At 58.4% G+C, this 22,926-nt stretch overlaps 1 protein-coding gene across 8 annotated transcripts in view; it reads left to right on the forward strand.

The window, feature by feature from the left end:
* Positions 1-22,926, forward strand: part of KCNQ2 (potassium voltage-gated channel subfamily Q member 2) — a 65,658-nt gene that overhangs the window by 19,601 nt on the left and 23,131 nt on the right. For 6 of the 8 annotated variants that reach the window (XR_015555536.1, XM_087444981.1, XM_087444975.1 and 3 more), the window contains exons 3-10: positions 621-747; positions 1,101-1,276; positions 2,217-2,342; positions 5,879-5,989; positions 7,148-7,243; positions 14,408-14,502; positions 18,229-18,297; positions 21,929-21,958. Coding sequence is in view for 7 of the 8 variants with exons in the window: in XM_087444981.1 (XP_087301107.1) it covers positions 621-747; positions 1,101-1,276; positions 2,217-2,342; positions 5,879-5,989; positions 7,148-7,243; positions 14,408-14,502; positions 18,229-18,297; positions 21,929-21,958 (830 nt within the window). In the remaining variant the exon portion in view is untranslated. The remainder of the gene's footprint in view (positions 1-620; positions 748-1,100; positions 1,277-2,216; positions 2,343-5,878; positions 5,990-7,147; positions 7,244-14,407; positions 14,503-18,228; positions 18,298-21,928; positions 21,959-22,926) is intronic. The other 2 variants (XM_087444980.1, XM_087444978.1) reach the window with 2 other exon arrangements.

Below are 22,926 nucleotides of genomic sequence, written 5' to 3' on the forward strand. Positions count from 1 at the left end.
CCACACCAGCTCATACAGGACAGGACAGGACCCCCCACACCACCTCCAGCTCACACAGGACTGGACAGGACCCCCACACCAGCTCATACAGGACAGGACCCCCACACCAGCTCACACAGGACAGGACCCCCACACCAGCTCACACAGGACAGGACGGGACCCCCACAGCACCTCCAGCTCACACAGGACTGGACAGGACCCCCCCCCCCAGCTCACACAGGACGGGACGGGACCCCCACACCAGCTCACACAGGACAGGACGGGACCCCCACAGCACCTCCAGCTCACACAGGACTGGACAGGACCCCTCACACCACCTCTAGCTCACACAGGACTGGACAGGACCTCCACACCACCTCCAGCTCACACAGGACAGGACAGGACCCCCCACACCAGCTCACATGGGACAGGACAGGCACCCGACACCACCTCCAGCTCACGCAGGACTGGACAGGACCCCTCACACCACCTCTAGCTCACACAGGACTGGACAGGACCTCCACATCACCTCCAGCTCTCACAGGACAGGACAGGACCCCCCACACCGACACCAGCTTGGCCAGGCTGGCCCCCGCTCCTGCCCCTGGCCGGCGCTGGCTCAGCTGCAGCCTCCCCTGTAGGAAATCGTGACCATCGTGGTGTTTGGCGTGGAGTACTTTGTGCGGATCTGGGCTGCGGGCTGCTGCTGCCGGTACCGAGGCTGGAGGGGGCGGCTCAAGTTTGCCCGGAAGCCCTTCTGTGTGATCGGTGAGGCTCGGTGTGGGGAGGGGATGGATGCAGGCCGTGGGAAGAGCTGGGCGTCCCTGTTGGCCCGTAAGCCAGATGAGACCCCAGGACCTGCTCTTTGGGAAGCTTCTTTTCACCTGTCCGCTGGGCGTCGGAGCCCATGGTGAAAGTGGCCTACATCACAGGAGGGGCAGCCTGTGCCCCAAGCAGGGCTGGGTGGACAATAGTAACTGTCCCCACGCTGGGTGCTCCCCATGCAATACCCGTCCGTCTGTCCATCCTCATGGACCCTGGGTCAGGGAACCCCCACCCCCATGCAGCAGAGATTGGGGCGCAGAGGGACCGGCCCCCCTCGAGCTCCGCTGTCTCCACAGACATCATGGTGCTCATCGCCTCCATCGCCGTGCTGGCTGCCGGCTCCCAGGGCAACGTCTTCGCCACGTCTGCGCTCCGGAGCCTGCGGTTCCTGCAGATCCTGAGGATGATCCGCATGGACCGGCGCGGCGGCACCTGGAAGCTCCTGGGCTCCGTGGTCTACGCCCACAGCAAGGTGAGCCGGCTGCCAGGTGGGCACGAGGGGTGACGGCCTGGCTGGGTGCAGCCCAGGAGGTCTGGTCAGATAGAACTAGCTCCTCCTTTCTTCTGGGCATCCTTCCACGACGCGATGTCTTCCTCTCTCTCCAGAACAGCTTTTCTGCAAGGCCTGGTCCCTGTCGCTCCCTGCCCCGAAGCCTGCTCACTCCGTGGTTGAGTGGGTGTGCTCGGATCCATACTCCTGTTCACCTGCCTGTTTGGGCTGCAGCTTGTGGTGGCCGCTGGCTGTGGGACCCATGGGGAGGCTGCAGCCCTGCCTCCCATCCTGAGCCCCTCCCCATGTTGCAGGGACCTCCCATGAGGCCCAGACCCTGCCCTACCAGGCTGTGCTGTGAGGCTGCCCTGCTCGTGGGTGGGCTTATTGGCTCAAACAGCCTCTTCCCCACTGTCCTTCCTGTCAGAGCCCTGAGGCGGGGGCTTGGTCGACAGGACGGGGGCGGGGTGTCGGTTCCCCAAGGTGCTGAGGCGCTGGCCCCCTGAGGAGGGCATCCAGTTGGGGAGTCTCCTCCAGCCTCAGGGAAGTTGACTGAGGTAGGGACTCAAGTCCCTACCCGATGGCTGTCCGGGGACACTCCCAAACCTGAGCAGATAAGACGTGCTGGCTGTCCTCAGCCACTGTCCTCCCAGGTCTGAGGTGAACAGGTGCAGGGACCACCCAGGGCCAGGCTGGAAAATCAGCCATCCCCCGCTGCCTGCTACGTGTCCCGAGCTCGGGCTGCATGGCTGGACAGCTTCTGGCCTGGGCTGCTGGGGGCTCTGGGCACTCAGGAGGGGCGTCCACCCCTAAAGCCCTGGACCCGCAGCCTTAGCTCACCTCCTTGGGCAGGGCCCTCGGTGCTCCTGGGGCGGATGGGCTGGACGGTGGCCAGGCGGCCGTGACTCGGCCTCCCTTTCAGGAGCTGGTCACCGCCTGGTACATCGGCTTCCTCTGCCTCATCCTGGCCTCGTTCCTGGTGTACTTGGCGGAGAAGGGCGAGAACGACCACTTCGACACCTACGCCGACGCACTGTGGTGGGGCCTGGTGAGTCCCCAGCCACTGGGGTCACTGTCCTTCACCGAGGATGTGCTTGCCTGCTTCGGCCTTCCTTGGGGGCCCTTCTTGTGCTCACTGTCCGGCCCCCCACCCCCGGTGTGCCCCCTGACCCTCGGGGCCTGGACAGAAGACTCAACAGCTCTTTCTGGCCGAGCTGGCCAGACATGTCTCTCTGGGGCCATCTGCTGGCCACTCGTGACCATGATGCCATGTGGAGGTGGCAGTCCTGGCTGGGTGGTGGGGGGGCGATGCGCTGGCCCATGTTCTAGTACAGAGAAGCCGGGCCCCCAGGGAGCCTGTGCCTGGCCATCTTCCTTCCTTCCTGTTGACCACATGTATGTGACCTTGGTGCTGGAGGGGAGGAGGGGGCAGTCCTGCCCGTCACACTGAGGGACAGGAGAGTCTGAAAAAGGGGAACTGGACCCCCTGCCCCAGGCTTACCTTCCTGGCTGCCCCCGCCCAGGTAGGTCTGGAGCCTGCCACCCACTGCCCGTGCTCACGGCCACTTGCCCCCGGGGCCCCTCGAGGGCGCCTCTCCTGTCACCCAGTGCAGGTGGCCTCTTCTGAGAAAGGCCTTCCTGGGCCACCCTCTGACGGACCCCTCTGCTCCGAAGAGAGCTCCGCCTGGCTCCTCCTCTCCTGTTTCCCCGGACGCCCTGGGCTGGGGGCTGGAGTGCCCCTCCTTTGCGGGGCTCTTTCTGGGGGTGCTAGACACTCAGCCTGGTGGGCACTTGGCCTGGGGTTGCGTGGAGGGTCCTGTGGGTCTGGGAGGGCAGAGTCCATTATTTCCTGGGACCCCAGACCCGGATCTGCCAACGCTGGCCATGTGGCCTTGGGCAGATACTGCACGTCCAGTTGCTGGGAAAAGGCGTGCATAGATTTTACCTGGCATTTGAGCCAAAATCCAATTTATTTGTAATTACTTTATTAATTGCGAGGAGGTTGGAATCCGTGTCCTTCGATCCAACCACGCAGGAAGCAGGGAGCTCAGGAGCTTGGCGTGTGGTGGGAGTTGGGGATTGAGGCTGGGGGCACAGAGTGCAGTGCACTGGAGCCTATGGTGCCTTCCCTGAGGTCCAGGCTCTGACCGGCCGCGGCCTGCCCACCCCAGGCCTTTCATGGGCAACATGAAAGCATCTTTAAGAATTGAATTAAAATTTTTATTCAGGTGTTTTATCAAAGTAATACTTGCATATATTTAAACATGCGGATAGTACCTAGACGTCATGGTGAAAACACCGCTGTGCCCCCTCCCACCCTCCGGAGCAGACTCTGCAGCCCCTGTGGCTTTTCCTTGAGGTTTACCTCCGTGTTCCCAAATAAGACGCTTACACCGGTATTTCCCAGTTTAAACTTTGGACACTATTTATTTACTTTGTACTGCGATAGAATGAGATTCAGCCCCTCCTCCCAGTGAGCACGCTCTCCCCTCCCCCATCCACGTCCTTCTTGGAAAACATCCTGCCGGAGCCCCGTTCCTTCTGCTCTGCAGGCCTGCACGGAAGTGTCCTCCGGGGGCCCTCACCAGCGTCGGGGGTGTCCCCCCACGCACCTCCCTCTCATACCAGGCCCCCGAGTGCTGGCCCCTCGAATGCCTGCCCCCCAGCTTCCCCTCTCTTGAACCTGCCCTCATTTTGGAGGAGCACGATTGATAGCTTTCTGGAGGAGACGTTTTTTGAGACCTGCTTGTTTGAAAATGTCCCAGTTCCGTGCCCCCTGGCTGCGGGGGCCCTGAGGGTGGCGCTCTCCGTGTGTGGCGGGTTCCCCCTGACGCTCGGGCCCCTCGTGCGCTCCTGGAGCGTGGCCTCAGTGAGCGGGTCTCTGGTCGGGACCGGTGCTCTGTGAGGCTGTGGGTCTGGAGTTGCAGGTCTTTCGGTTCCGGAATTAAAGACGGTTGTTTCTTCGATCATCCCTCTCTCTTCCCCCCAGGGGCTCAAGTCCTCTGGTTAGACCGGATGGACCTGGGATTCGTCCTCTTGTTTTTCTCAACTTTCTCATCTTTTTGACAAACTCCCTAGAGACTCCTCAACCTTATTTCTCCGTCTTTGATTTTAATTTCCTTTTCAAGATCCCTTTGTTTCGCAGACACAACTTCCTCTATCTGTTGGAGGACGCGGAGTTACAGAAGTCCTGCTCTCTGCTGAGCTCTGGATCCTCACAGAGCAGGGCCGGGTGGGGCCAGTGAGAGGGTGGGAGGGGTCTCTCCGTCCATCTCTCTGTGGACTTTCCCTGACTCCTCCCTGCAGAGGGGCTCGGCTGTGGGGACAGTCTCCCTGCCCTCAGCCTGCACAGACCACGTGCCCGCCCCTCCTGCCGAGGCTCTGACCCCGGGCAAACCTTTGGCCTCTTCCCGCCCCTGGCTGGGCGTCTTCCGTTCACTGCCCTCGGGCCTCCCTGCTGCTCCTTCTCGAAGTGGAGGGAGCGGCAGTCTTAAGTGTTTCGTTTCTTGAAATGTGTTTAGTTTGTGTTGGAAACAGTGGAATAGAGGATCCTGCGTGTGGTGAAGTGTCAACCAGGAGGTTTAACGCTGAGGAGTGGGTATTCTTCCTGCCCTCGCCCAGCTCCTGGCTGCCCTTTCCCAAGCTTCCTGTGCCAGCTTACTGGCACCTTTCCAGAACATTCTAACTTCTTCAGACTTTTCCTCAGACTACACAGTGGGCTTTAGGTGGGCTCCATGCACAATTCCCAGAGTCCGGGGTATAGACTCTGGGAGGGTGTACCCTCCCAGGGTCACAGAGGGTGGGTGATGAGAGATGCCCCGTGCCCCAGCACGGGGCCCAGGCCCTTTGGGCAAGGCTTGCAGGAGCTGCCTGCAGACACCTCCCTGTCGGCCGCTCTCTTCTTCACCCGAGTGCCCCTCCATTTGGGCACTGCTCTGCTTGCCTGCTCCAGCCTCAGCCTCTGTCGGGAGGAGCAGCCCGCCCTCCTGGCCACACCTCTGGAGGGTCCCTTCCTTACCTCCCCATCTCTCCCCTCCTGTCACCTCCTCCCCTGACCTCCCGACCCCTCCCCCTCTTCTGGCCTCTGTCACCCTCTGAAGGCCCCACATGGCCCTGGCCCCGTTTCTCTGGGCCTTGTCCCTGCCCCCGGTCGTTCCCTCTCTGCACTGTCCCCTCTCCGGCCCCGGGCTCTTGCCGAGCTTCCTAGCTGCCCGCGCCAGCCTCGGGCTCAGACCCAGAGCCAGCCGGTGCCCTCCGTCCTGGGTGAAGCTGCTCTGCTGGCCTCCTCGGTTTTCCTGGCTTTCCCGGGTGTGAAACGGGAGCAGACCCTTTGAACGACCCCACCCCATGTGTAGGGGGACGAGGAGAGATTTTGGGGAGTTTTGATGTGGTTGTTGCAGGGAATAGCATGGCTGTTGCTGCCCCCGGCCTCACTGGGCCCCACATGGGTGGCATGGAAGGGAGTGGCCTCCGTGTCTGTCCAGCCTGCCTTGTGGGGTGCCCCCGAGCCCTTGGTGTAAGCCCTCGGAGGGCTGATGGGGAGCATCCAGGCCTGGCCAAGTGACCGGGGCTCGCTCCCCACAGATCACCCTGACCACTATTGGCTACGGGGACAAGTACCCCCAGACCTGGAACGGGAGGCTCCTGGCCGCAACCTTCACCCTCATCGGTGTCTCTTTCTTTGCTCTTCCTGCAGTAAGTCGTGCTGCCCCTTCCTGCCGTCGGTGGGGTCAGGGTCCTGGGCCCCCCAGGTGACCACAGGCCGCCCTGGGCACCCATCTACTCAAGGGGATGTGGAACAGGAGTAGGGCTCCCAGCAGGGTCCCAGCAGCTTGAGTGCAAAGAAGCACCTTTCCCGGGGGGCTGGGGCGGGGGCTGCCCTGGCCCGGAGCTGGTTGCTTCCGTAAGACTCCGTTGGAGCACGCTGAGCGTCCCCGAGCTGTGGCCTCTGACCCTGCATCTGTGGGTGACTGTCGGCTCCCCCCGTCCAATGGGATTGGCCAGTAGGGTCCTCGTAACCAGGAGCAATGCTGCGTGGTGACACGGCTCCCTAGTCAGGTCTCCCAGGGACCCAAGAGCCCATCTTCTGCAGAAGGGGTGAGGGCTCTATTAGCAGGGCAGGGGCAGTGGCAGAGGTGCTCTCCCAGGCAGTCTCTTCATCGTGGCCCCACAGTCACCGCAGTGTGGACAGATCAGGGGGAGGGTTGATCTTTGGGTCCAGACATGTTCAGTGTGGGCACTGCCGCTTCTGCAGGCCCGCCCTTTCCTTTACCCCAAACACCAGTGTTTCCTGCAGCCTGGTCACCTGTGATCAGGGACTGAAGCCGTGGGAAAGTGGAGCCCAGGAGGCCCTGGTGGGGGGTGCAGGGGAGGGAGGGTGGGGGCCGTGGTCTCCGGGCCATGGTCTGACCCTGATGAACTGGGGACTGTGGTCCCCAGGATGGGGTCTGACCCTGATGAACTGGGGGCCATGGTCTGATCCTGATGAACTGGGGGCCATGGTCTGACCCTGATGAACTGGGGGCCATGGTCTCCGGGCCATGGTCTGACCCTGATGAACTGGGGGCCATGGTCTCCGGGCCATGGTGACCCTGATGAACTGGGGGCCATGGTCTCCGGGCCATGGTCTGACCCTGATGAACTGGGGGCCATGGTCTCCGGGCCATGGTCTGACCCTGATGAACTGGGGGCCATGGTCTCCGGGCCATGGTGACCCTGATGAACTGGGGGCCGTGGTCTCCGGGCCATGGTCTGACCCTGATGAATTGGGGGCCGTGGTCCCCGGGACGGGGTCTAACCCTGATGAACTGGGGGCTGTGGTCTGGTGTGCCGTCTGACCCCGATGGCTTGCAGGGCATCTTGGGGTCTGGCTTTGCCCTGAAGGTTCAAGAGCAGCATCGGCAGAAGCACTTTGAGAAGAGGCGGAACCCGGCCGCAGGCCTGATCCAGGTGAGTCCCGGTGGCCCCCACTTGGAAGGCATGGAATCCCCTGGCCTGGTCCCACGGGGTCCGGGAGCAGAGCCCTGCTCAGCGTCCCCCCTGTCTGGATGGGCCACAGCCCTCATCCCGCTGCAGGAACATGTTGGGTGTGGGGAAGTTGAGTCTGTGTGCTGAGAACCAGTTTAGATGCAGAGGCCACGCAGGAGCCGCAGCACACTTGGTGGTGACCCTGGGGCCTGAGGCCAGGCTGTCAACAGGTGCCTCTGAGGTTGCCCTTTACGGCACCCTGGGAAGCAGGTACACTGTCACAGTGTCCTGCACGTGAGGGTCAGGGCTCAGAGCCTCCACTCAGGTAGGTGCCTGAGCTGTGTGTGTGCTGCCTGGCTCACCCAGCTGGTCCCCCACGCTGGGCTTCAGCATCCAGCAGTGCTTCCTGAGCCATCCTGAAAGTGGGGGCCCGAGCAGCTGGCTGCCCAAGGGGCCCAGTGTTCCCGCAGCCCCTCCCAAAGCCCCTGGGACCCACAGACCTTCAGAGTTGAATGGGATTACTGCTGGCCGGAGGATGCGGCCCTGCCTCCACGTGTCTTCGTTTTGTAAACATGTGGTCTCACCCTGGGTGTGGCCTGCATTTATGTACATATGTATTTACCTTTCACCATGAAAACTCCAAACGGCTACTGTTTTAAATGCAAAAGAGTATAACGAAGAAGAGATGTGTCCACAGTCTCACCCCACTGCTGACGATAAGTCACCGCATGTCCCTGTGGTCAGAGGTCGGATAGGTCAGGGGAGAAGCGTGGCCTGAGCCTGTGGCTCGCTCCTCCATGGAGGTCACCCTTGGCAGCGGCTTGCGCATCTCTCCAGAGAACGGTCATGCCTCTGTGTTAGTCCTTTAAACATTCGCTCCGTGGGGCTGGGCACAGCTGCCCTGCTTCTCGCTGCGAGTGTCCTGGACGCCTTTTCCCCGCTGGGACTCAGGAGCAGCTCAGGTTGAGGCTTCGAGGGTTCTCCCTGTGGAAGGACATTGGGCTTGTTCCCAGGGCTGCGGGAATCCTGGTTCGAGTGTGATGAGTGGTCCTGGGGTGATGATTTGCAGTGGGATTGCTAGTCAGAGGCTCCTGTCTTGACCTTCCTGTGGAGACGGGCGGCAAGCCCACAGTCCTGCTGCACGGGTTCGAGGGGCGGGAAGGAGAGCTGAGTAGCTGCTTTCTAAGTGGTCCATAACCGGTGTGGTTCCTGGCTCCCAGAGGGAGAGGCCAGGTGGGGAACCCCCAGAGGAGGGCCTGGATCCTCTGTGTCCTAGAAGCATCTGAAGGGTCTGTGTCTGTGTCCCTCTGGGAGCCGAGGTGCCTGGGCCAGCATCCACCTCACTGCTTTGCACACGGTCCGGCCAGAAGAGGCCCCCTGCCCAAGGGAACGGGCATCTTCACTCGGGGACCCCGAGGTGGGCTCTGGACACCAGCGAGGGGGGGCAGGGCAGCCCCGTGCCCTGTCCCCAAGGGAGGGCGTGGTGCTCTCTGTGAATCCAAGGTGGGCTGGGCTCAGACAGGGGCCTGGAGGGGGAGGGACGGGATGGACAGGACCTGAGGAGGGAGAGAAAGAGCGGGGACAAGGAGGAGACGCTCCAGGTTGTGGCTGGAGTGCTGGGGTGGGTGGCGGTGCGTCTGCGGAGATGGAGAAGCTGCCGGGGTAGGTGTATCACAAGCTCGGGTTTGGCCGTAAGGTTTTGGGAAGCCCGTCAGCCCTCAAGGGCAGGGCTGGCCAGTAATCTGGAGCTGAGGAGGGAGGTCCCAGCGGGATACAGAGATGCAGGAGAGGGTGTGGAATGCCACAGGCCTGTGTGAGGCTCCCAGGGAAGGCTGGGGCCAGGGGCTGATGCTGGGCCCCCCAACCGTGGAGGCGGGAAGGGGAGCAGTGTTTGGGACCTGGAGGTGTGGAGAGCCTGTTAGGAAGCCCCCCGAGGCTGAGATAAAGAGCCAGGGGTCCGGAGCCTTCCTCCCAGGACCCCACCTTCTGGTCAAGGGACCCAGGTTAAAGTTTAGGGAACAGGGTTGTCACTGAAAGTGTGGAGTGTGGAACTACAGAACCTCATTCCTCCAAGAAACTGTCAGAATCACCTTTTTTGGAACTCTGGAGCCTGATCAAAGTTTTACAGCAACCAGGGAGGTGCAGTGAAGAGAGCAGCTGCTGAGCTCCAGTAAGAGCGTGCGGTGTCTTAACTTCCCACCTGCCACCCCTGCTCCCGGCTCTGGGTGGCTGTGGGGTGGCAGCCAGCCTTCCCGTGTGGCTGCTGGTGTCAGAGGGGCAAACGCGCCTTGTTCCAAAGAATTACGGTTGTTTTGACCTGTGTGGTGGCTCCAGAGGGATCAGCTCAGGGGTGTGCCTTTGCTTTACCCACCTGGAAACTTTCTCGGGGCCGGAGCGGCCTCCCAGGCTGTGTCTGTCAAAGCAGTTGACGTGGGGATACTAGCTGCAGCCGCTGGGGCAGGGAGAGCAGATGGGACCAGCAACAGACGGGTCAGAAAGCCTGGGAAGGTAGAGGTTTGGGAAGGAGACATGGTGGGAATCAGGGTTTGGGAAAGAGCCCCCACATACTGGGGGACCTAGGAGGCCACACACATGCCCAGGGCTGGACGCAGGCTCAGAAGTGACTGGAGAAGACCCTGAGCCCTCACCTGAGGCTGACCTTTGGGCTCTGTGCACACAGGAAGTGAAGGCTAATGCAGAGTCGTAAGTGGCCAGGTGTTGAAGGAGTGCCCCAACACAGGGCTGGTCTGCAAAGACTGAGTATCTGTTTCCTCTTTGGTTCTTTGGGTTTAAGGAAACCTCTGTCAAATCACTAGCTGACCACTGAGCTAATGGAACAGACACTGGAGTGACCACACATGACAAAGAATACGGAATAGTTTAGAAAGTCACTCAGTAAACCACTACAGTCAGCAAGCAGCAACAACAAACCCTGGCAGGGGACAGAATCTGACTTCTGCATTGTAATATTCTAAACGACCAGTTTTCAGTGAAAAATTATGAGACAAAAGGAGAAGAGAGCAAAAAGAATATTTGGAGAAGTAAGATCAGGACGTCTGCAACATGAGGACAGACATGAATCTATACGTCCAAGTGGCGTAAACTCGGAGAGGTCCACACTAGGACACTACGCGCACCCTGTTGAAACCCGGAGACAGGGAGAGAACCTGGAAAGCAGCACAAGAGAAGCAACTCTTCACGTACAAGGATGCTCGGTAAGGACTGCCGGTTTCCCACCAGAAACTGTGGAGGCCGGAAGGCAGTGGGGCAGCACATTCAGAGTCCTGAAAGAAAAACACTGTCAACCAAGAATTCTATACCTGGCAAAACCGTCCTTCAAAAATGAAGGAGAGGGGCCGGCCTGGTGGCCTAGTGGGTAAGTGCGCGTGCTCCACTTCGGCGGCCCGGGGTTTGTGGGTTCAGATCCCAGGTGCAGACCTAGGCACCGCTTATCAAACCATGCTGTGGTGGTGTCCCACATATAAAGTAGAGGAAGATGGACACAGATGTTAGCCCAGGGCCAATCTTCCTCAGCAAAAAAATAAAATAAAATAAAATAAAAAAGAAATGAAGGAGGGGGCCGGCGCAGTGGCCTAGCGGTTAAGTTTGTGCATTCCGCTTTGGCAGCCCAGGGTTCACAGGTCGCGGGCATGGACCTACTCACTGCTAGTCAAGCTATGCTGCTGCGGCATCCCATATACAAAATAGAGGAAGACGGGCACAGATGTTAGCTCAGGGCCAATCTTCCTCAGCAAAAAGAGGAGGATTGGCAACAGATGTTAGCTCAGGGCCAATCTTCCTCAGCAAAAAGAGGAGGATTGGCAACAGATGTTAGCTCAGGGCCAATCTTCCTCAGCAAAAAGAGGAGGATTGGCAACAGATGTTAGCTCAGGGCTAATCTTCCTCACCAAAAAAAAAAAAAAAAAAGAAGGAGAAATGGACATTCCGATGTCCACAAAAGCTGAGGGAGTTCGTTGCTAATAGATCTGCCCTGTATGAAATACTAAAAGGAGTCCTTCAGACTGAAATGAAAGGACACTAGGCAGTAACTCAAGCCGTATGAACACTGGTAAAAGTACGGAGGTAAACACAAAAGCCAATATTATTATTTGTTTGGTTTGTAATTAACCTTTTTTTCCCTATATGATTAAAAGACAAAAGCATAAAGTAATAATCACAAATCTATACTTCTGGGCACACAATGTATAAAGATGTAATTTATAACAGTAACAACATAAAGGGGGGCGGGCCGTATAGGAGTAGAGTTTTTTATACTGCTGAAGCTAAATTGGTATTCATTCAACTAGATTGTTCTAAGTTGAAGATGTTAATCATAATCCCAGGATAACCATTAAGAAAATAACTGAAAAATATTCAGAAAAGGAAAATAGAAGGGAATCAAAATTATACACTAGAAAAAATAAACTAAACACTGAAGAAAGCAATAAAGGAGGACTTAAGAAACAAAAAAGATGTAAGGCTTACAGAAAATAAAAAGCAAAATGACAGAAGCAAGTCCTTCCTCATCCATTTAAATGTAAATGGATTCAACTCTCCAATTAAAAGGCAGAGATTAGAAGAATGAATTTAAAAATTGTCCAACTCTGTGCTGTCTAAAGAGATTCATTTTGGATCCAAAGATGACAATAGGTTGAAAGTGAAAGAATGGAAAAAAATATTCTATACAAACAGTAGCCTGAAGAGAGAGGCCTACACTAATATCAGACAATAATCGACTTTAAGTCACCTTTAAAGAGACAAATAAGGATATTACTTATTGATAAAAGGGTCAGTCCATAAAGAATATGTAACAAATATAAACTTGTGTACACTAACAACAGAGCCCAAAAATATATGAAGCCAAAATTGACAGAATGAAAGGATGAAATAGACATTTTTACAATAATAGCTGCAGACTTCAACACCCCACTTTCGACAATGGATAGAAAACCCAGACAAAAGACCATAAGGGAAGGAGGACGTGAACAACACTGTGAACCAGCTAGACCTGCAGACATCCATAGAGCAGTTCACCAACAACAGCAGAATAAGCATCCTTCTCCAGGGCACATGGAATATTCTCCAGGATAGACCATATGCTGGGCCACAAAACAAGTCTCCATACCAGAGTGCCATGTACATTTAATGGGGAAGGAATGGTCTCTTCAGCAAACGGTGCTGAGACTACTGGATATCCATTTTTAAAAGAATGGGGGCCGGTCCCGTGGCACAGTGGTTAAGTGAGCGTGCTCCACTTTGGCGGCCTGGGGTTCACAGGTTTGGACCCCGGATGCAGACCGATGCACAGCTCATCAAGCCATGCTGTGGCAGTGTCCCACATATAAGGTAGAGGAAGATGGGCACGGGTGTTAGCCCAGGGCCAATCTTCCTCAGGAAAAAAGAGGAGGATTGGTGACAGATGTTAGCTCAGGGCTAATCTTCCTCACACACACACAAAAATAATAAAAAAAAATAAAAGAATGAACTTTGACCCTTACCTCACACCATATACAAAATTAACTCAAACTGGATCTAAAACCTAAATGTAAGAGCTAAAACTGTAAAACTGTTCTTTAGAAGAAAACATAGGTGTAAATCTCCATGACCTTGGTTTCTTAGATATGACACCAAAAGCATAAGCAACAAAAGAAAAAAATACTTAAATAGGGCTTTATTAAAATGGAAAACTTTTGTGCATCAAAGGACACTATAAAGAGAGTGAAATGACAGCCCACAGAACGGGAGAAAATGTTTGAAATTGTGTATCTGATAAGGGACTTATATCTGGAATATATAAATGACTCCTACAGCTCAATAACAAAAAGACAGACAACTCAATTAAGATATGGGCAAAGAATTTGAAGAGCTATTTCTCCAAGAAAGATAACCCAGTGGCCAATAAGCATGGGAAAAGGTGCTCAACATCATTCATCGTTAGGGAAATGCAAATCAAAACTGCCGTGAGATAGCATTTCACATCTGTTGGGTTGGCTAAAATTTAAAAACAACAGGAAGGTGTTGCTAGGGATATGGAGAAATTGGAACCCTCAGACAATACTGCTGGGAGCGTGAAATGGTGCAGCCGCTCTAGAAAACAGTCTGTGGTTCCTCAAAAAGTTAAACATTCTCATATGACCCAGCAATCCCACTCCTAAGTATATACCCAAAAGAGTTGAAAACAGGTGGTCAACCAGAAACTTTGACACGGATGTTGTAGCAGTGCTGTTCACAATCGCCAGAAGGTGGAAACAACCCAAATGTCCATCAATGGATGAATAGATAGACAAAGTGTGGTCCGTCCACACAATGAAACATTATGGAGCCGTTGAAAAGAATGAGTACTGATACATGTCACAACATGGATGGGCCTTGGAAACATGCTAGGTGAGAGAAGCCAGACATGAAAGACCACGTTTTGTGTGATTCCATTGATAAGAAATGTCCAGAATAGGGAAATCCACGGAGATCCTGGGGGGTTGACTGCGTAATGGATGTGGGGTTGGAAGGTGCTTCTTTTGAGGTGATGAAAATGTGAGACGGCACAGGGGTGATGGCTGCACAACAGTGTGAATGTACTCAGTGCCACTGAATTGTTCACTTTAAAATGCTTAGAAGGGTGAATTTTGTGTATTTTACTGCACACACACACACAAGTTGGGCACAGAAGCCCAGGCCAGGCCGAGGACAGTCTACACGGCAGGCCCAAGACCCTGTGTTGTGCTCAGTTTCATTCCCTCACTGGCCACCAGGCCACCATGCTGGAGAGGATGGAGGCATGTGTCCCGACCCTGCCCCCTGCCCCCCAGCTCCTGAGGTCACACGGGGCCCAGCGCAGGGTCCCCGTCAGGATTGGGGAGAGCAGGAAGGTAACCACTACGACAGGTTATAACTCCAGGCATCAGGTAAGACAGACAATGGGAGGGAGAGCCCTCGAGGCTCTGGCAGGGTGTGTGCGCCTGACCTGTGCCCCCTCCTCCAGACCCTGCCAGCTTCGGCAGTGATGGTGCATGCCCATTCTACAGAGGATAAACTGAGGCCTGTGGGGTGGGGCAAGGCCCTAGAGACGGGGGAGCGGCCCCCCCGTGGTCGCTGCGCCCCATCTCCCCTCACTGTTGGTGCCTGACCCTCCCGTTCCTCCCCCCGCAGTCTGCCTGGAGGTTCTATGCCACCAACCTCTCCCGCACAGACCTGCACTCGACGTGGCAGTACTACGAGCGCACGGTCACCGTGCCCATGTACAGGTACCGCGCCCCCCAGGCTCCGCCGACACCGGTGCCTCCACTATGTTTCCATTCTCTGTTTGTTCTTAAACCCCATTTTTTGTTATTGTTTATTATTTTGATGGATTTTTCTTTCCTTTTTTTCTTTAAAATGTCTGTCCTTTTCAGGAAGGAACTGTGTGTGGTTTGTTTCCAGCGTTGATTCTGTTCTTGGTTTCATAGCTTGTAGCTTTTGTTCTCACTCCATCCCGCCCCTCCGCCGGGTTTCCGCGCGGTGGGGCGTGTGTTGTGAGCATCGTGGAGACAGGCCCCTCCCCAGAGAGTCCCTCGAGGTCAGTGCCGGGCAGCCCCAGTGGGAAAGGACACCCTCGGCCCTCCGTTCTCCAGCGAGGACCAGGTCTCTGTGTGACCCCAGAACACAGCCAGACGTTAGGACCATGAGACCCGTGTTATTCTGGGGTCCCAGATATCCCCAGCAGGCCAGAGCACAGACACCCCCAGGCGTCCTTGGATGGGAGAGAAGGGCCCAAAGCCCTCTGTGGGGGTTGGTCAGCAGAGGCACTGCCAACAGGCCTATGAGGCCATGTGATCAGCAGGCAGCTTTCCAGGTGCTGTTTTTAGAGGGGAGGTGGCTGCCCAGGGTGAGAGTGTGGCCGCCCCCAGGACTTGTCTACTCTGGGCTTTGCTTAGAACAAACTCTGAGGTGAGAGAGGCTGGGGGCCTCTTGGTGTTCATGGGCCTGATGCCCTCAGGTGGGCACCTCCCTGCTGGCCTGCCCCTGCCTTGGGGGTGAAGCTGAGCCCGGGGGCTCCCCCACCAAGGGTGCCCCTTGCCCGCCTGTGGGGGCTTCGCACCCATGGAGCTCTCACCCCAGGGTGGGCGGGGCTTCTGGGCAGGGGCAGGGTCCTTCTGAGCCTCCTGCAGTCAGTGATGGCCGGGGTCCGTTGCCACCCGCCACCTGCCTCGGTAGGGATTTGGCGCCTGGGAAGAGGGTGCCCTCCATCAGCATCCACCTCCTGCACTTTCCAGAACTCTCGGCTGCTGTGGCCGTGGCCCGTCTTCCCCCGAGGTCTGAGGCGTTTGCTCCCCCGCAGGCTCTGTGCCCCGGGCGGGCAGGGCTGACCCTCCAGCTAATTCTCTCTGTTCTGTTGTTTCCCCCACTTTCCTCAACTATTTTTTTCATTTTCTTTTTCTTATCCCGTTCTTTTTAAATTTCCGTTCTTTTCCCTTTGTGTGTGTGTGAAAACACTGGGAAGCTCGCAAACTCAAACCTACGGGGCCTCCAGGTAGGAACGCATGGCAGAAAGCGCGTGTGCTGTGGTTCCGTTCTGTCTGGGACTGTTACGGGGCCGCCCGGACCCCATGGCCGCCCCACCAAGCACTCCTGCACCGAGCCCCAGCCTGTGGCCTAGGCTGGCGGCGGGCTGCCCTGTGGCCCTGTGGCCCCCGCTGGATCCCCGTGTGCCCTCCCTGCCTCCCCTGCCCTGGCTCCCCTCTCGACTGCCCACCTCACTGCTTTCCTGTGCTGGGTCTGTCCGCCCAGGTTGCCTCCTGTTCCTTGTGTTGCTTCTACCTTGTCTCAGTAGCTGGGGTCCCTCCCCGGTGCCTCAGCCCCACCCCACGGGCCCCACTCACACACACGTAGAGGGGGTGGAGACGGGGCTGCCCCCAGTGACGGCCCCCGTTCCTGCAGGCAGCTCCGCTCTGCGCACGGGGCCTCTGCCCAGCCAGCTCACCCCCGGCCCCGTGTGGGGTCTCCCGCTCTGGATCGATCCCCCCAAGTCTTCCCACTACAGCGAGGGGAGACGCAGGCCCTGGGAAGAGGTGGGCCTGTGGTCCTCCTGTGCTGTCCCCGGCTGCTGTGTCTGTGCCGGGAGCTCTCTCTCCTGCTGTACCGTTAGCTGCTGCCTGAAGGGAGGAAACGAGGTCTTTTGCCCAGATTGGAGGGTGCTGAGCTGCTGCAGGAAATTTCACCCACGCACAGTGCCAGGGTCCCTTTACAGGCCCTCGCCTTCCCTGCCGGTTGTGGGGGACTGTGCCAGACGGTGGCATCCACGCACAGCCCTGCAGGGCGAGGGGCCACCTTCTCCCCGTGTAGACAGAGTTGGGGGCCCCTGGCGAAGCTCTCAGGCCGGCACCTCCCCACAGGGGTCTCTCATCCTTCCCTGGTGCCCAGTGTGGGAACTGTGTTAGAAAGTTAAGCCCCCTACTCCCAGAAGGGGAGGGGGGGCTGTGCTGGGCAGTGCAGAGCCAGGCCCCGTGGTTGGAGGGACCTGAGCGCTCACAGCATCTCCCCACCCAGCGCCTGCCTTTCACTGCTGGTCACAGACCCCAGAGGCCTCACTCAGAGGGGAAGGTGGCGATGGGAGCAGCGTCCTTCCCTGTCTGCTGCCCCTGGGCTCCTGGGGCTCCGGGCTGCCTGGGCAGTAGAGGAGGCCTGGCTTCAGGTCCCAGCAGGTTCCTCCTGGACCCGGGTGGTTCCCCTGGTCCATCCTCTCCAGCCGGCCCCAGATACCTCAGAGTCTGTGGAGGTGCCCACTCCTCATCTGACCCCTGACCTGGGGGATGCCCCCCAAACGTGTCCCCCACTCCCATCAGCACGCTGCACCCTAGTCTCTGTGACTGCCCTTGGAGGTGACTGGGGCTGTGTGTGTGTGGCCCTCCTTTGTGTGGTGTGTGCACGTCCCTGCCCACCTGTCTGTCCCCTGCTGCTGTGTCCAAGGCATGACATCCTATCTGTGTGTCCCTAACCTTGGACCTGTGTGTGTGGGCCGAGCGGGGAGGGCTGTCCGGGGTGTCTGCTCCAGGCCCGTGGGTGGGTGGTCGGGGGTGGTGGGGAGACCAGCTCTGCCCCTGTGTCCAGTCCTGGGGGCTCTGCTGTGCCCATGGCATGAGCTGACCCGACTGCCCAGGCCTCCTGCTTAGTCTTGACCCGTGAGGGGCGGCCTTGGAGGAGGGGAGAGAACTCACAGGATTGCCCTCCCCACCAGCGTTTCTGGAGCACTGCCTGCCCGGGCCTGGCTCTGCTGGGCTGCACAGGGAACACCGCAGGCTGTGGGTGCACCTGCTGGTGGTGGGGATGGCCCTGACGGGAGCAGGCTGGGTGGAGGGAGGGGCCCTCCCACTGCTGGCGCCAGGGGACGTGGCTGGCCAGAGGAGTGTGGAGGGACAGAGCAAAGCCAGAGACTAGTGGGCCAAGAGTCAGGGCCATGGTACAGCGGAGTCAGCGGTCCTGCCCTGGAGCAGTGGGAAGCCATCGAGTGTTTGGGCAGGAGGATGACGATGAGTCGTGTGAAGGGAGGGTGGTGGTCGTCTGGGGGACGTGGGCTCCGGCCTGGCCTGGAGGAGGAGGGGGAGAAGGACGGTGGGCTGCGAGCAGAGCTCCTGGGAGGAGACGCAGGAAGGAGGAGAAGGTCCCAGAGGAGACCGCGGGGGCTCCATGGACGGCCTGGACACCACTGCCGCCCCTCTGCTGTGCACGCTGGTCCCTGCCCACTTCTAGGGCCGAGGTCCTCAGGACAGGTGCAGCCCAGAGGATGCAGCCGGTGCCCCAGGGCCCTGGAGGTGGAGACACGAGCCCCAGGGAGAGCCGGGTCCACCATTGCCATGGAACCCTCCCCTTTCTGCCTGTGACAGGCCACACCCTATGTCCCCCAGGGATTGACACTGCACCCCTGTGTGAAGCTGGGGTGAGGCGTCCCCGGGCTCGGGCGGGCGGGGGCTCACTCACCTCTCCCCTTGCCACAGACTGATCCCGCCACTCAACCAGCTGGAGCTTCTGCGGAACCTCAAGAGTAAATCTGGACTCACCTTCAGGTCAGCGAGGGGCTCCCGGGCTGGGACTCTGGGGGCAGTCTCCGTCCACCTGAGGGGTCCTTGCTGCCCACGAGAACTCGGTCAGGGGCGGGTAGCTACAGGACGCTCCTGGCACGGGCATGGTGGTATTGGTGGTCTAGGCTCCCATCCTCAGAGGGCGGCTGGCTCGAGGGAGGGCACAGAGAGTGGGGCTTGACGTGGGGCCAGGGGGCTCTGGTCATGGCTGGCGCTCCGGCCCCAGGCGGGAGGAGGAGTCCAACCGAGCATGTCCCGGAGCATGGGGTGCACACACACGCTGTGGTGGCTGCTCGTTCTCCTGTGATCACAAATCTGCAGCTCTCGGGGTGTGTGGGCACAGTCGGGTGTGTGGAGAAGGGCTTGCCTGGCAGGAGAGTGGAAAGGAGGGTGCCCTGGGGCTCCCTAGGCTGAGGGCTGCCCCCAAGCAGTTTGCTGGCTCTGAGGAGCTCTCAGCAGGGCAGAGGGGCTACAGTGGGGTGAATGGTGGCCCCACCCCCAAAGAGCCTGTGCGTTCGGCCTTATTTGGAAAAAGTCTTTGCAGATGTGATTAAGTGAAGGGCCTCAACACGGGATCCTTTTGGGTTGGCGTGGGCCCTCAATTCAATCACAAGTGTCCTTAAAGAGGCAGTGGAGATGGCCGTGTGCAGATGAGGCAGAGACTGGAGTGAGGTGGCACAAGCCCAGGACGCTGGGGCCCTCAGGAGTGACGAGAACGGATCGTGTCCTGGAGTCTCAGGGGGAGCACGGCCCTGCGACACCTGGAGTCTGGACTCTGGCCTCCAGAGCTGGGAGAGAGGACATTTCTGTCGTTACAGCCCCAGTTAGTGGTGCTTGTTAGGGCGGCTGGGAAACTACCGTGGATTCTGATCCTGGGAAGTGGGGCTCTGCTGTGGCAGATCCGAGAAGTGGACGTGGCTCTGGAGTCACTCTTCTTTGGGAGGGTTTTGAAGAGCGTGATAGAAAAGGCCTCGACTGCTTGGGAGAAACACTTGCTGGAAACACGGACGTTAAAGGCGATGTGGTGAGAGCTGGGAGGAGGGAGCAGCCTGTCGTGATACAGATCTTGGCGTGAACAGTGTGTGGCCAGAAACGTGGATGTCGAAGGCGCTCCTGGTGCGGTTGGATGGAGACACGGAAAGTGCCACTGGAATCTGGGGAGGAAGCACGTGATTGTTGTCATAAAGTGGCAGCACACGCTGAATCGTGCTCTCGGCTGGGCGGGAAGCAGAGCTCATCTGTGATGAACTTGGATGTAGCCCGGGGATTTCCAAGCAGAGTGCGAAAGCTGCGGCCTGGTTTCTCCTTGCCGCTTACAGAAAAATGTGGGAGGAAAGGTGACTTGAAGGACCTGCTGAGCAAAGAGAAACCTGTGCTTTAAGACTTGGGGGCGGTTCTCGGCCTGTCCAGTTGCAGAGGACAATAAGTCAGGGGATCCACCGTGGGGTAAGCACGTTCTGGAGAGGGGGCCAGGGGCGTGGCTGGACAGCTTTTGTGGGAGAGATTTCGTGTGCGACCAGTGGGCCCAACCTACCATCTTGGCAGAAGCAGGACTGGAGACGGGTCATCAGCAGAGAAGTGTGAGAACTGTCCATCCCTGCGACCTGCACGGGAGGCCCACGAGGTCCTAGGAGTTTTATACCAGCAGAAACCCTGCCAGCCCAGCCTGAGGGGACAGAGAAGGAGGGGATGAAGGGAGGGTGCTGGGCCTCTGGGACTCTGCAGCAGGATGCAGGCTGACAGAGCCGCTGAAGTGTGGACGGGTGCAGCCTGTCAAGGAGAGGGAAGACTGACCGGGACCAGAGGGGCGGGCACGCAGGCCTAGGGGGCCGGGGGCCGCAGGACATGCTTACGGGCTTGGGGCGGAGTGGCATTTGCCCTCTTGGATTTCAGACTTGGTGCCTGGCAACCTTTGGTTTCCTCCAGTATCTCCCTTTTGATGGGAGTGTCTATCCTGCTGTTGTATTTTTGGAGCAGATCACCTGTTCTCTAGATTCGCAGGTCCCTCCCTGCAGAGGACCTGCACCCAGGATGGCTCGCACCCAGCGTCCCAGTCACTCTGACAGGTGACTGAGGTGATGAGATTTGGGACATGGAGTTGATGCTGTAATGGGCTGAGACTTTGGGGGATGTTGAGATGGGGTGAATGTATTCTGAATGTAACGTGAATTTGGGGGGGCTGGAGGCAGACTGTACTGGGTTGAATGGTGGCCCCCAAAAGATATGTCTATGCCCTGAAACCATGACTGTGACCTTATTTGGAAAAAGGGGGTTTGCAGATGTAGTTAAGGATCTCGAGATGAGATCATCCTGGATTGTCTGGCTGGCCCCTAGATCCAATGACAAGCATCCTGAGAAGACAGACACAGAAGAGAAGCTGTGTGACAATGAAGGCAGAGATGGGAGTGAGGCGGCCACTCAGGAGCTCCTGGGGCCACCAGAAGCTGGAAGAGGCAGGAGGATCCTCCCCTGGGGCATCTGGAGGGAGCACGGCCCTGCCGACACCTGGATTTCTGACTTCCAGCCTCCAGAACTGTGAGAGAATAAATTTCTGTTGTTTTAAGCCACCAGGTTTGTGGCCCTTTGTTATGGCCGCAGCAGGAGACTAACGTGAGGTGAGCCAGGGGGCCCTGGGCCGGCTGAGTGTGCCCCCGGGCAGGGCGTCAAGCACGCTCTGGTGTCTGAGCTCCGGGCGGGGCGCCCACCAAAGCCTCTGCATGCGTGTCCCCGGACTGGACCTGCTTTGGGGCTGACGTTAATCCCGAGGGTGTAAAGGGGACCAATGAGGCTCGGGGGTCGGTCCTCAGGGACCCCAGCCCCAAGCAGGACGTCTGGCCGCCCTCTTGCCTCTGCTGTCACACTCTGCTCTGCCAGCGTCATGGTGACACAGAACCGGTTATGCAAAGATTGTGGATGAGCAGGGAAGAGCCCGCGTGGTCACACAACAGACGGACGTGGACGCCAGCTGTCCAGAAGTGTCTGCAGGGGGTCACCAGCCATCGTCCCTGGATCTGCCAAGGAGAGTCCAAGCCACCAACCTTTATTCACTTTATGATGAATATTACCAGTTGTCGACCCAACAGAACAGACGATGGCCAGGGTCGCCGTGCATGTGAAGACCTGGGAAAACCAGCCTCATGGAACTGAACACACTCCGTGGGTGGCGTCCGTGGCCGGTTCAGCCCTCCGTTGGAAAATCACAGGGAGAGAGTAGTTCTGTTGAGTCCAAGTGGGAGAGGATGCACGCAGTGTCTGTGCCACACGCTGACTGTAGAAGTTGAGGCCTCTGGAGCTTCTTTGGGCCCTCACTTCCTTCCTGTTAATACTGGTGATTCTGATTAAAACAAGCGTCCATAAACACGGAGCAAGGATGACCCTAGGGTCAGAACTTCCTGTGGCCCCTGCCAAATTCCCTTTTTGCTGCAGGACCTGTCTCCTCGCTCTCTGGGGGCTCTTGGGGGTGGGGGGCTGTTTCTGTGCCCCCTCACTTGCAGCCCCCGGCCCCTGGGAGCACGGGCACGGGCTGGGACCCCAGTGGGGTGGAGTGGGCGGTGGGCCCCACGTGGGGTCTGCCCTGCAGGCTGGCTGCTAACAGTCTTGTCGCTTCTGTTTGAAGGAAGGAGCCCCAGCCGGAGCCATCTCCAAGGTCAGTGCCAGCCTGCCTCCTGCTGCCCCGGGCGTGTGGCCCTGTGCACGAGGCCTGTCCCGTCCCGTCCCCTGTGTCTGCGCACCACATGTCATCAGGGGAGCCGAGGGCTGCTGCGGGGCCCTGTGTGTGCTCCCATGTCTGGACCCCTGCCTGGTGGTGACGTGGGCCCTTAAATCACTTCCTGCACTCACCACCCTCCTCTGGGAGCTCGGGCCTGCCTTGCAGCTGAGGGAAGCTCCCTCAGTCCATGAGTGCAGCCCCGCCGGCGCCCCGGAGGAGGGGCATTTCTATGAGCACTCCGGCCCACGTGGCTCTGGGCAGACAGCCGAATTTGCAGCTGTTCTGAGTGAAAACTCCCCAGGGTCCTCCCCGCCCCCACCACCCCGGTTTGGGCCAGTTGGTGGGAGGAGGGGTTGCTCTGAGGAGGGGTCGCTCTGAGGAGGGGTCTTCCCACAGCACCCCTGGCCTGTCTTGGTTTGTTGGAGGTCTTTGGAGGGAGTGAGAGAAGTTCCCCTTTGGGGCAGGGTCTTCTGTCCTCGGGGAGAGGGGCCGGGATACCCTCCCACCCCGCCTCCCACCCACTCCGTGCAGACAGATCTTGTTTGCCCTGCCCTGCAGGACCCTGCAGCCTGTTTGCCTCAGGCAGGTGAGAGACCTGGACCCCGTGTAGGGACGCCCCTGAGTGATCAGGCAGGTTAGAGATTGGACCCCGTGTAGGGCCCCCTTCCAGCCATCAGGGGTGCTGGGTACAGTGTCCCCATATAGGGACTCCCAGGGGCGATCATGCTGGTTAGAGACCTGTACCCCAGACTCTTGTGGGAGATCAGGTGGGTTGGAGGCAGGGACCCAGTGTAAAAACTCCCTTGAGTGATCAGGCAGGAAGGGACCGAGACCCCATGTAGGGACCCCTGAGGGCAATCAGGCTGGTTGGAGACCTGGTCCTGGTGAGGGACTCCCGCGGGCAA

Source organism: Ceratotherium simum, chromosome 21, assembly GCF_057802395.1.
Source record: "Ceratotherium simum simum isolate JZ-2026a chromosome 21, ASM5780239v1, whole genome shotgun sequence".
Lineage (NCBI taxonomy): Eukaryota > Metazoa > Chordata > Mammalia > Perissodactyla > Rhinocerotidae > Ceratotherium > Ceratotherium simum.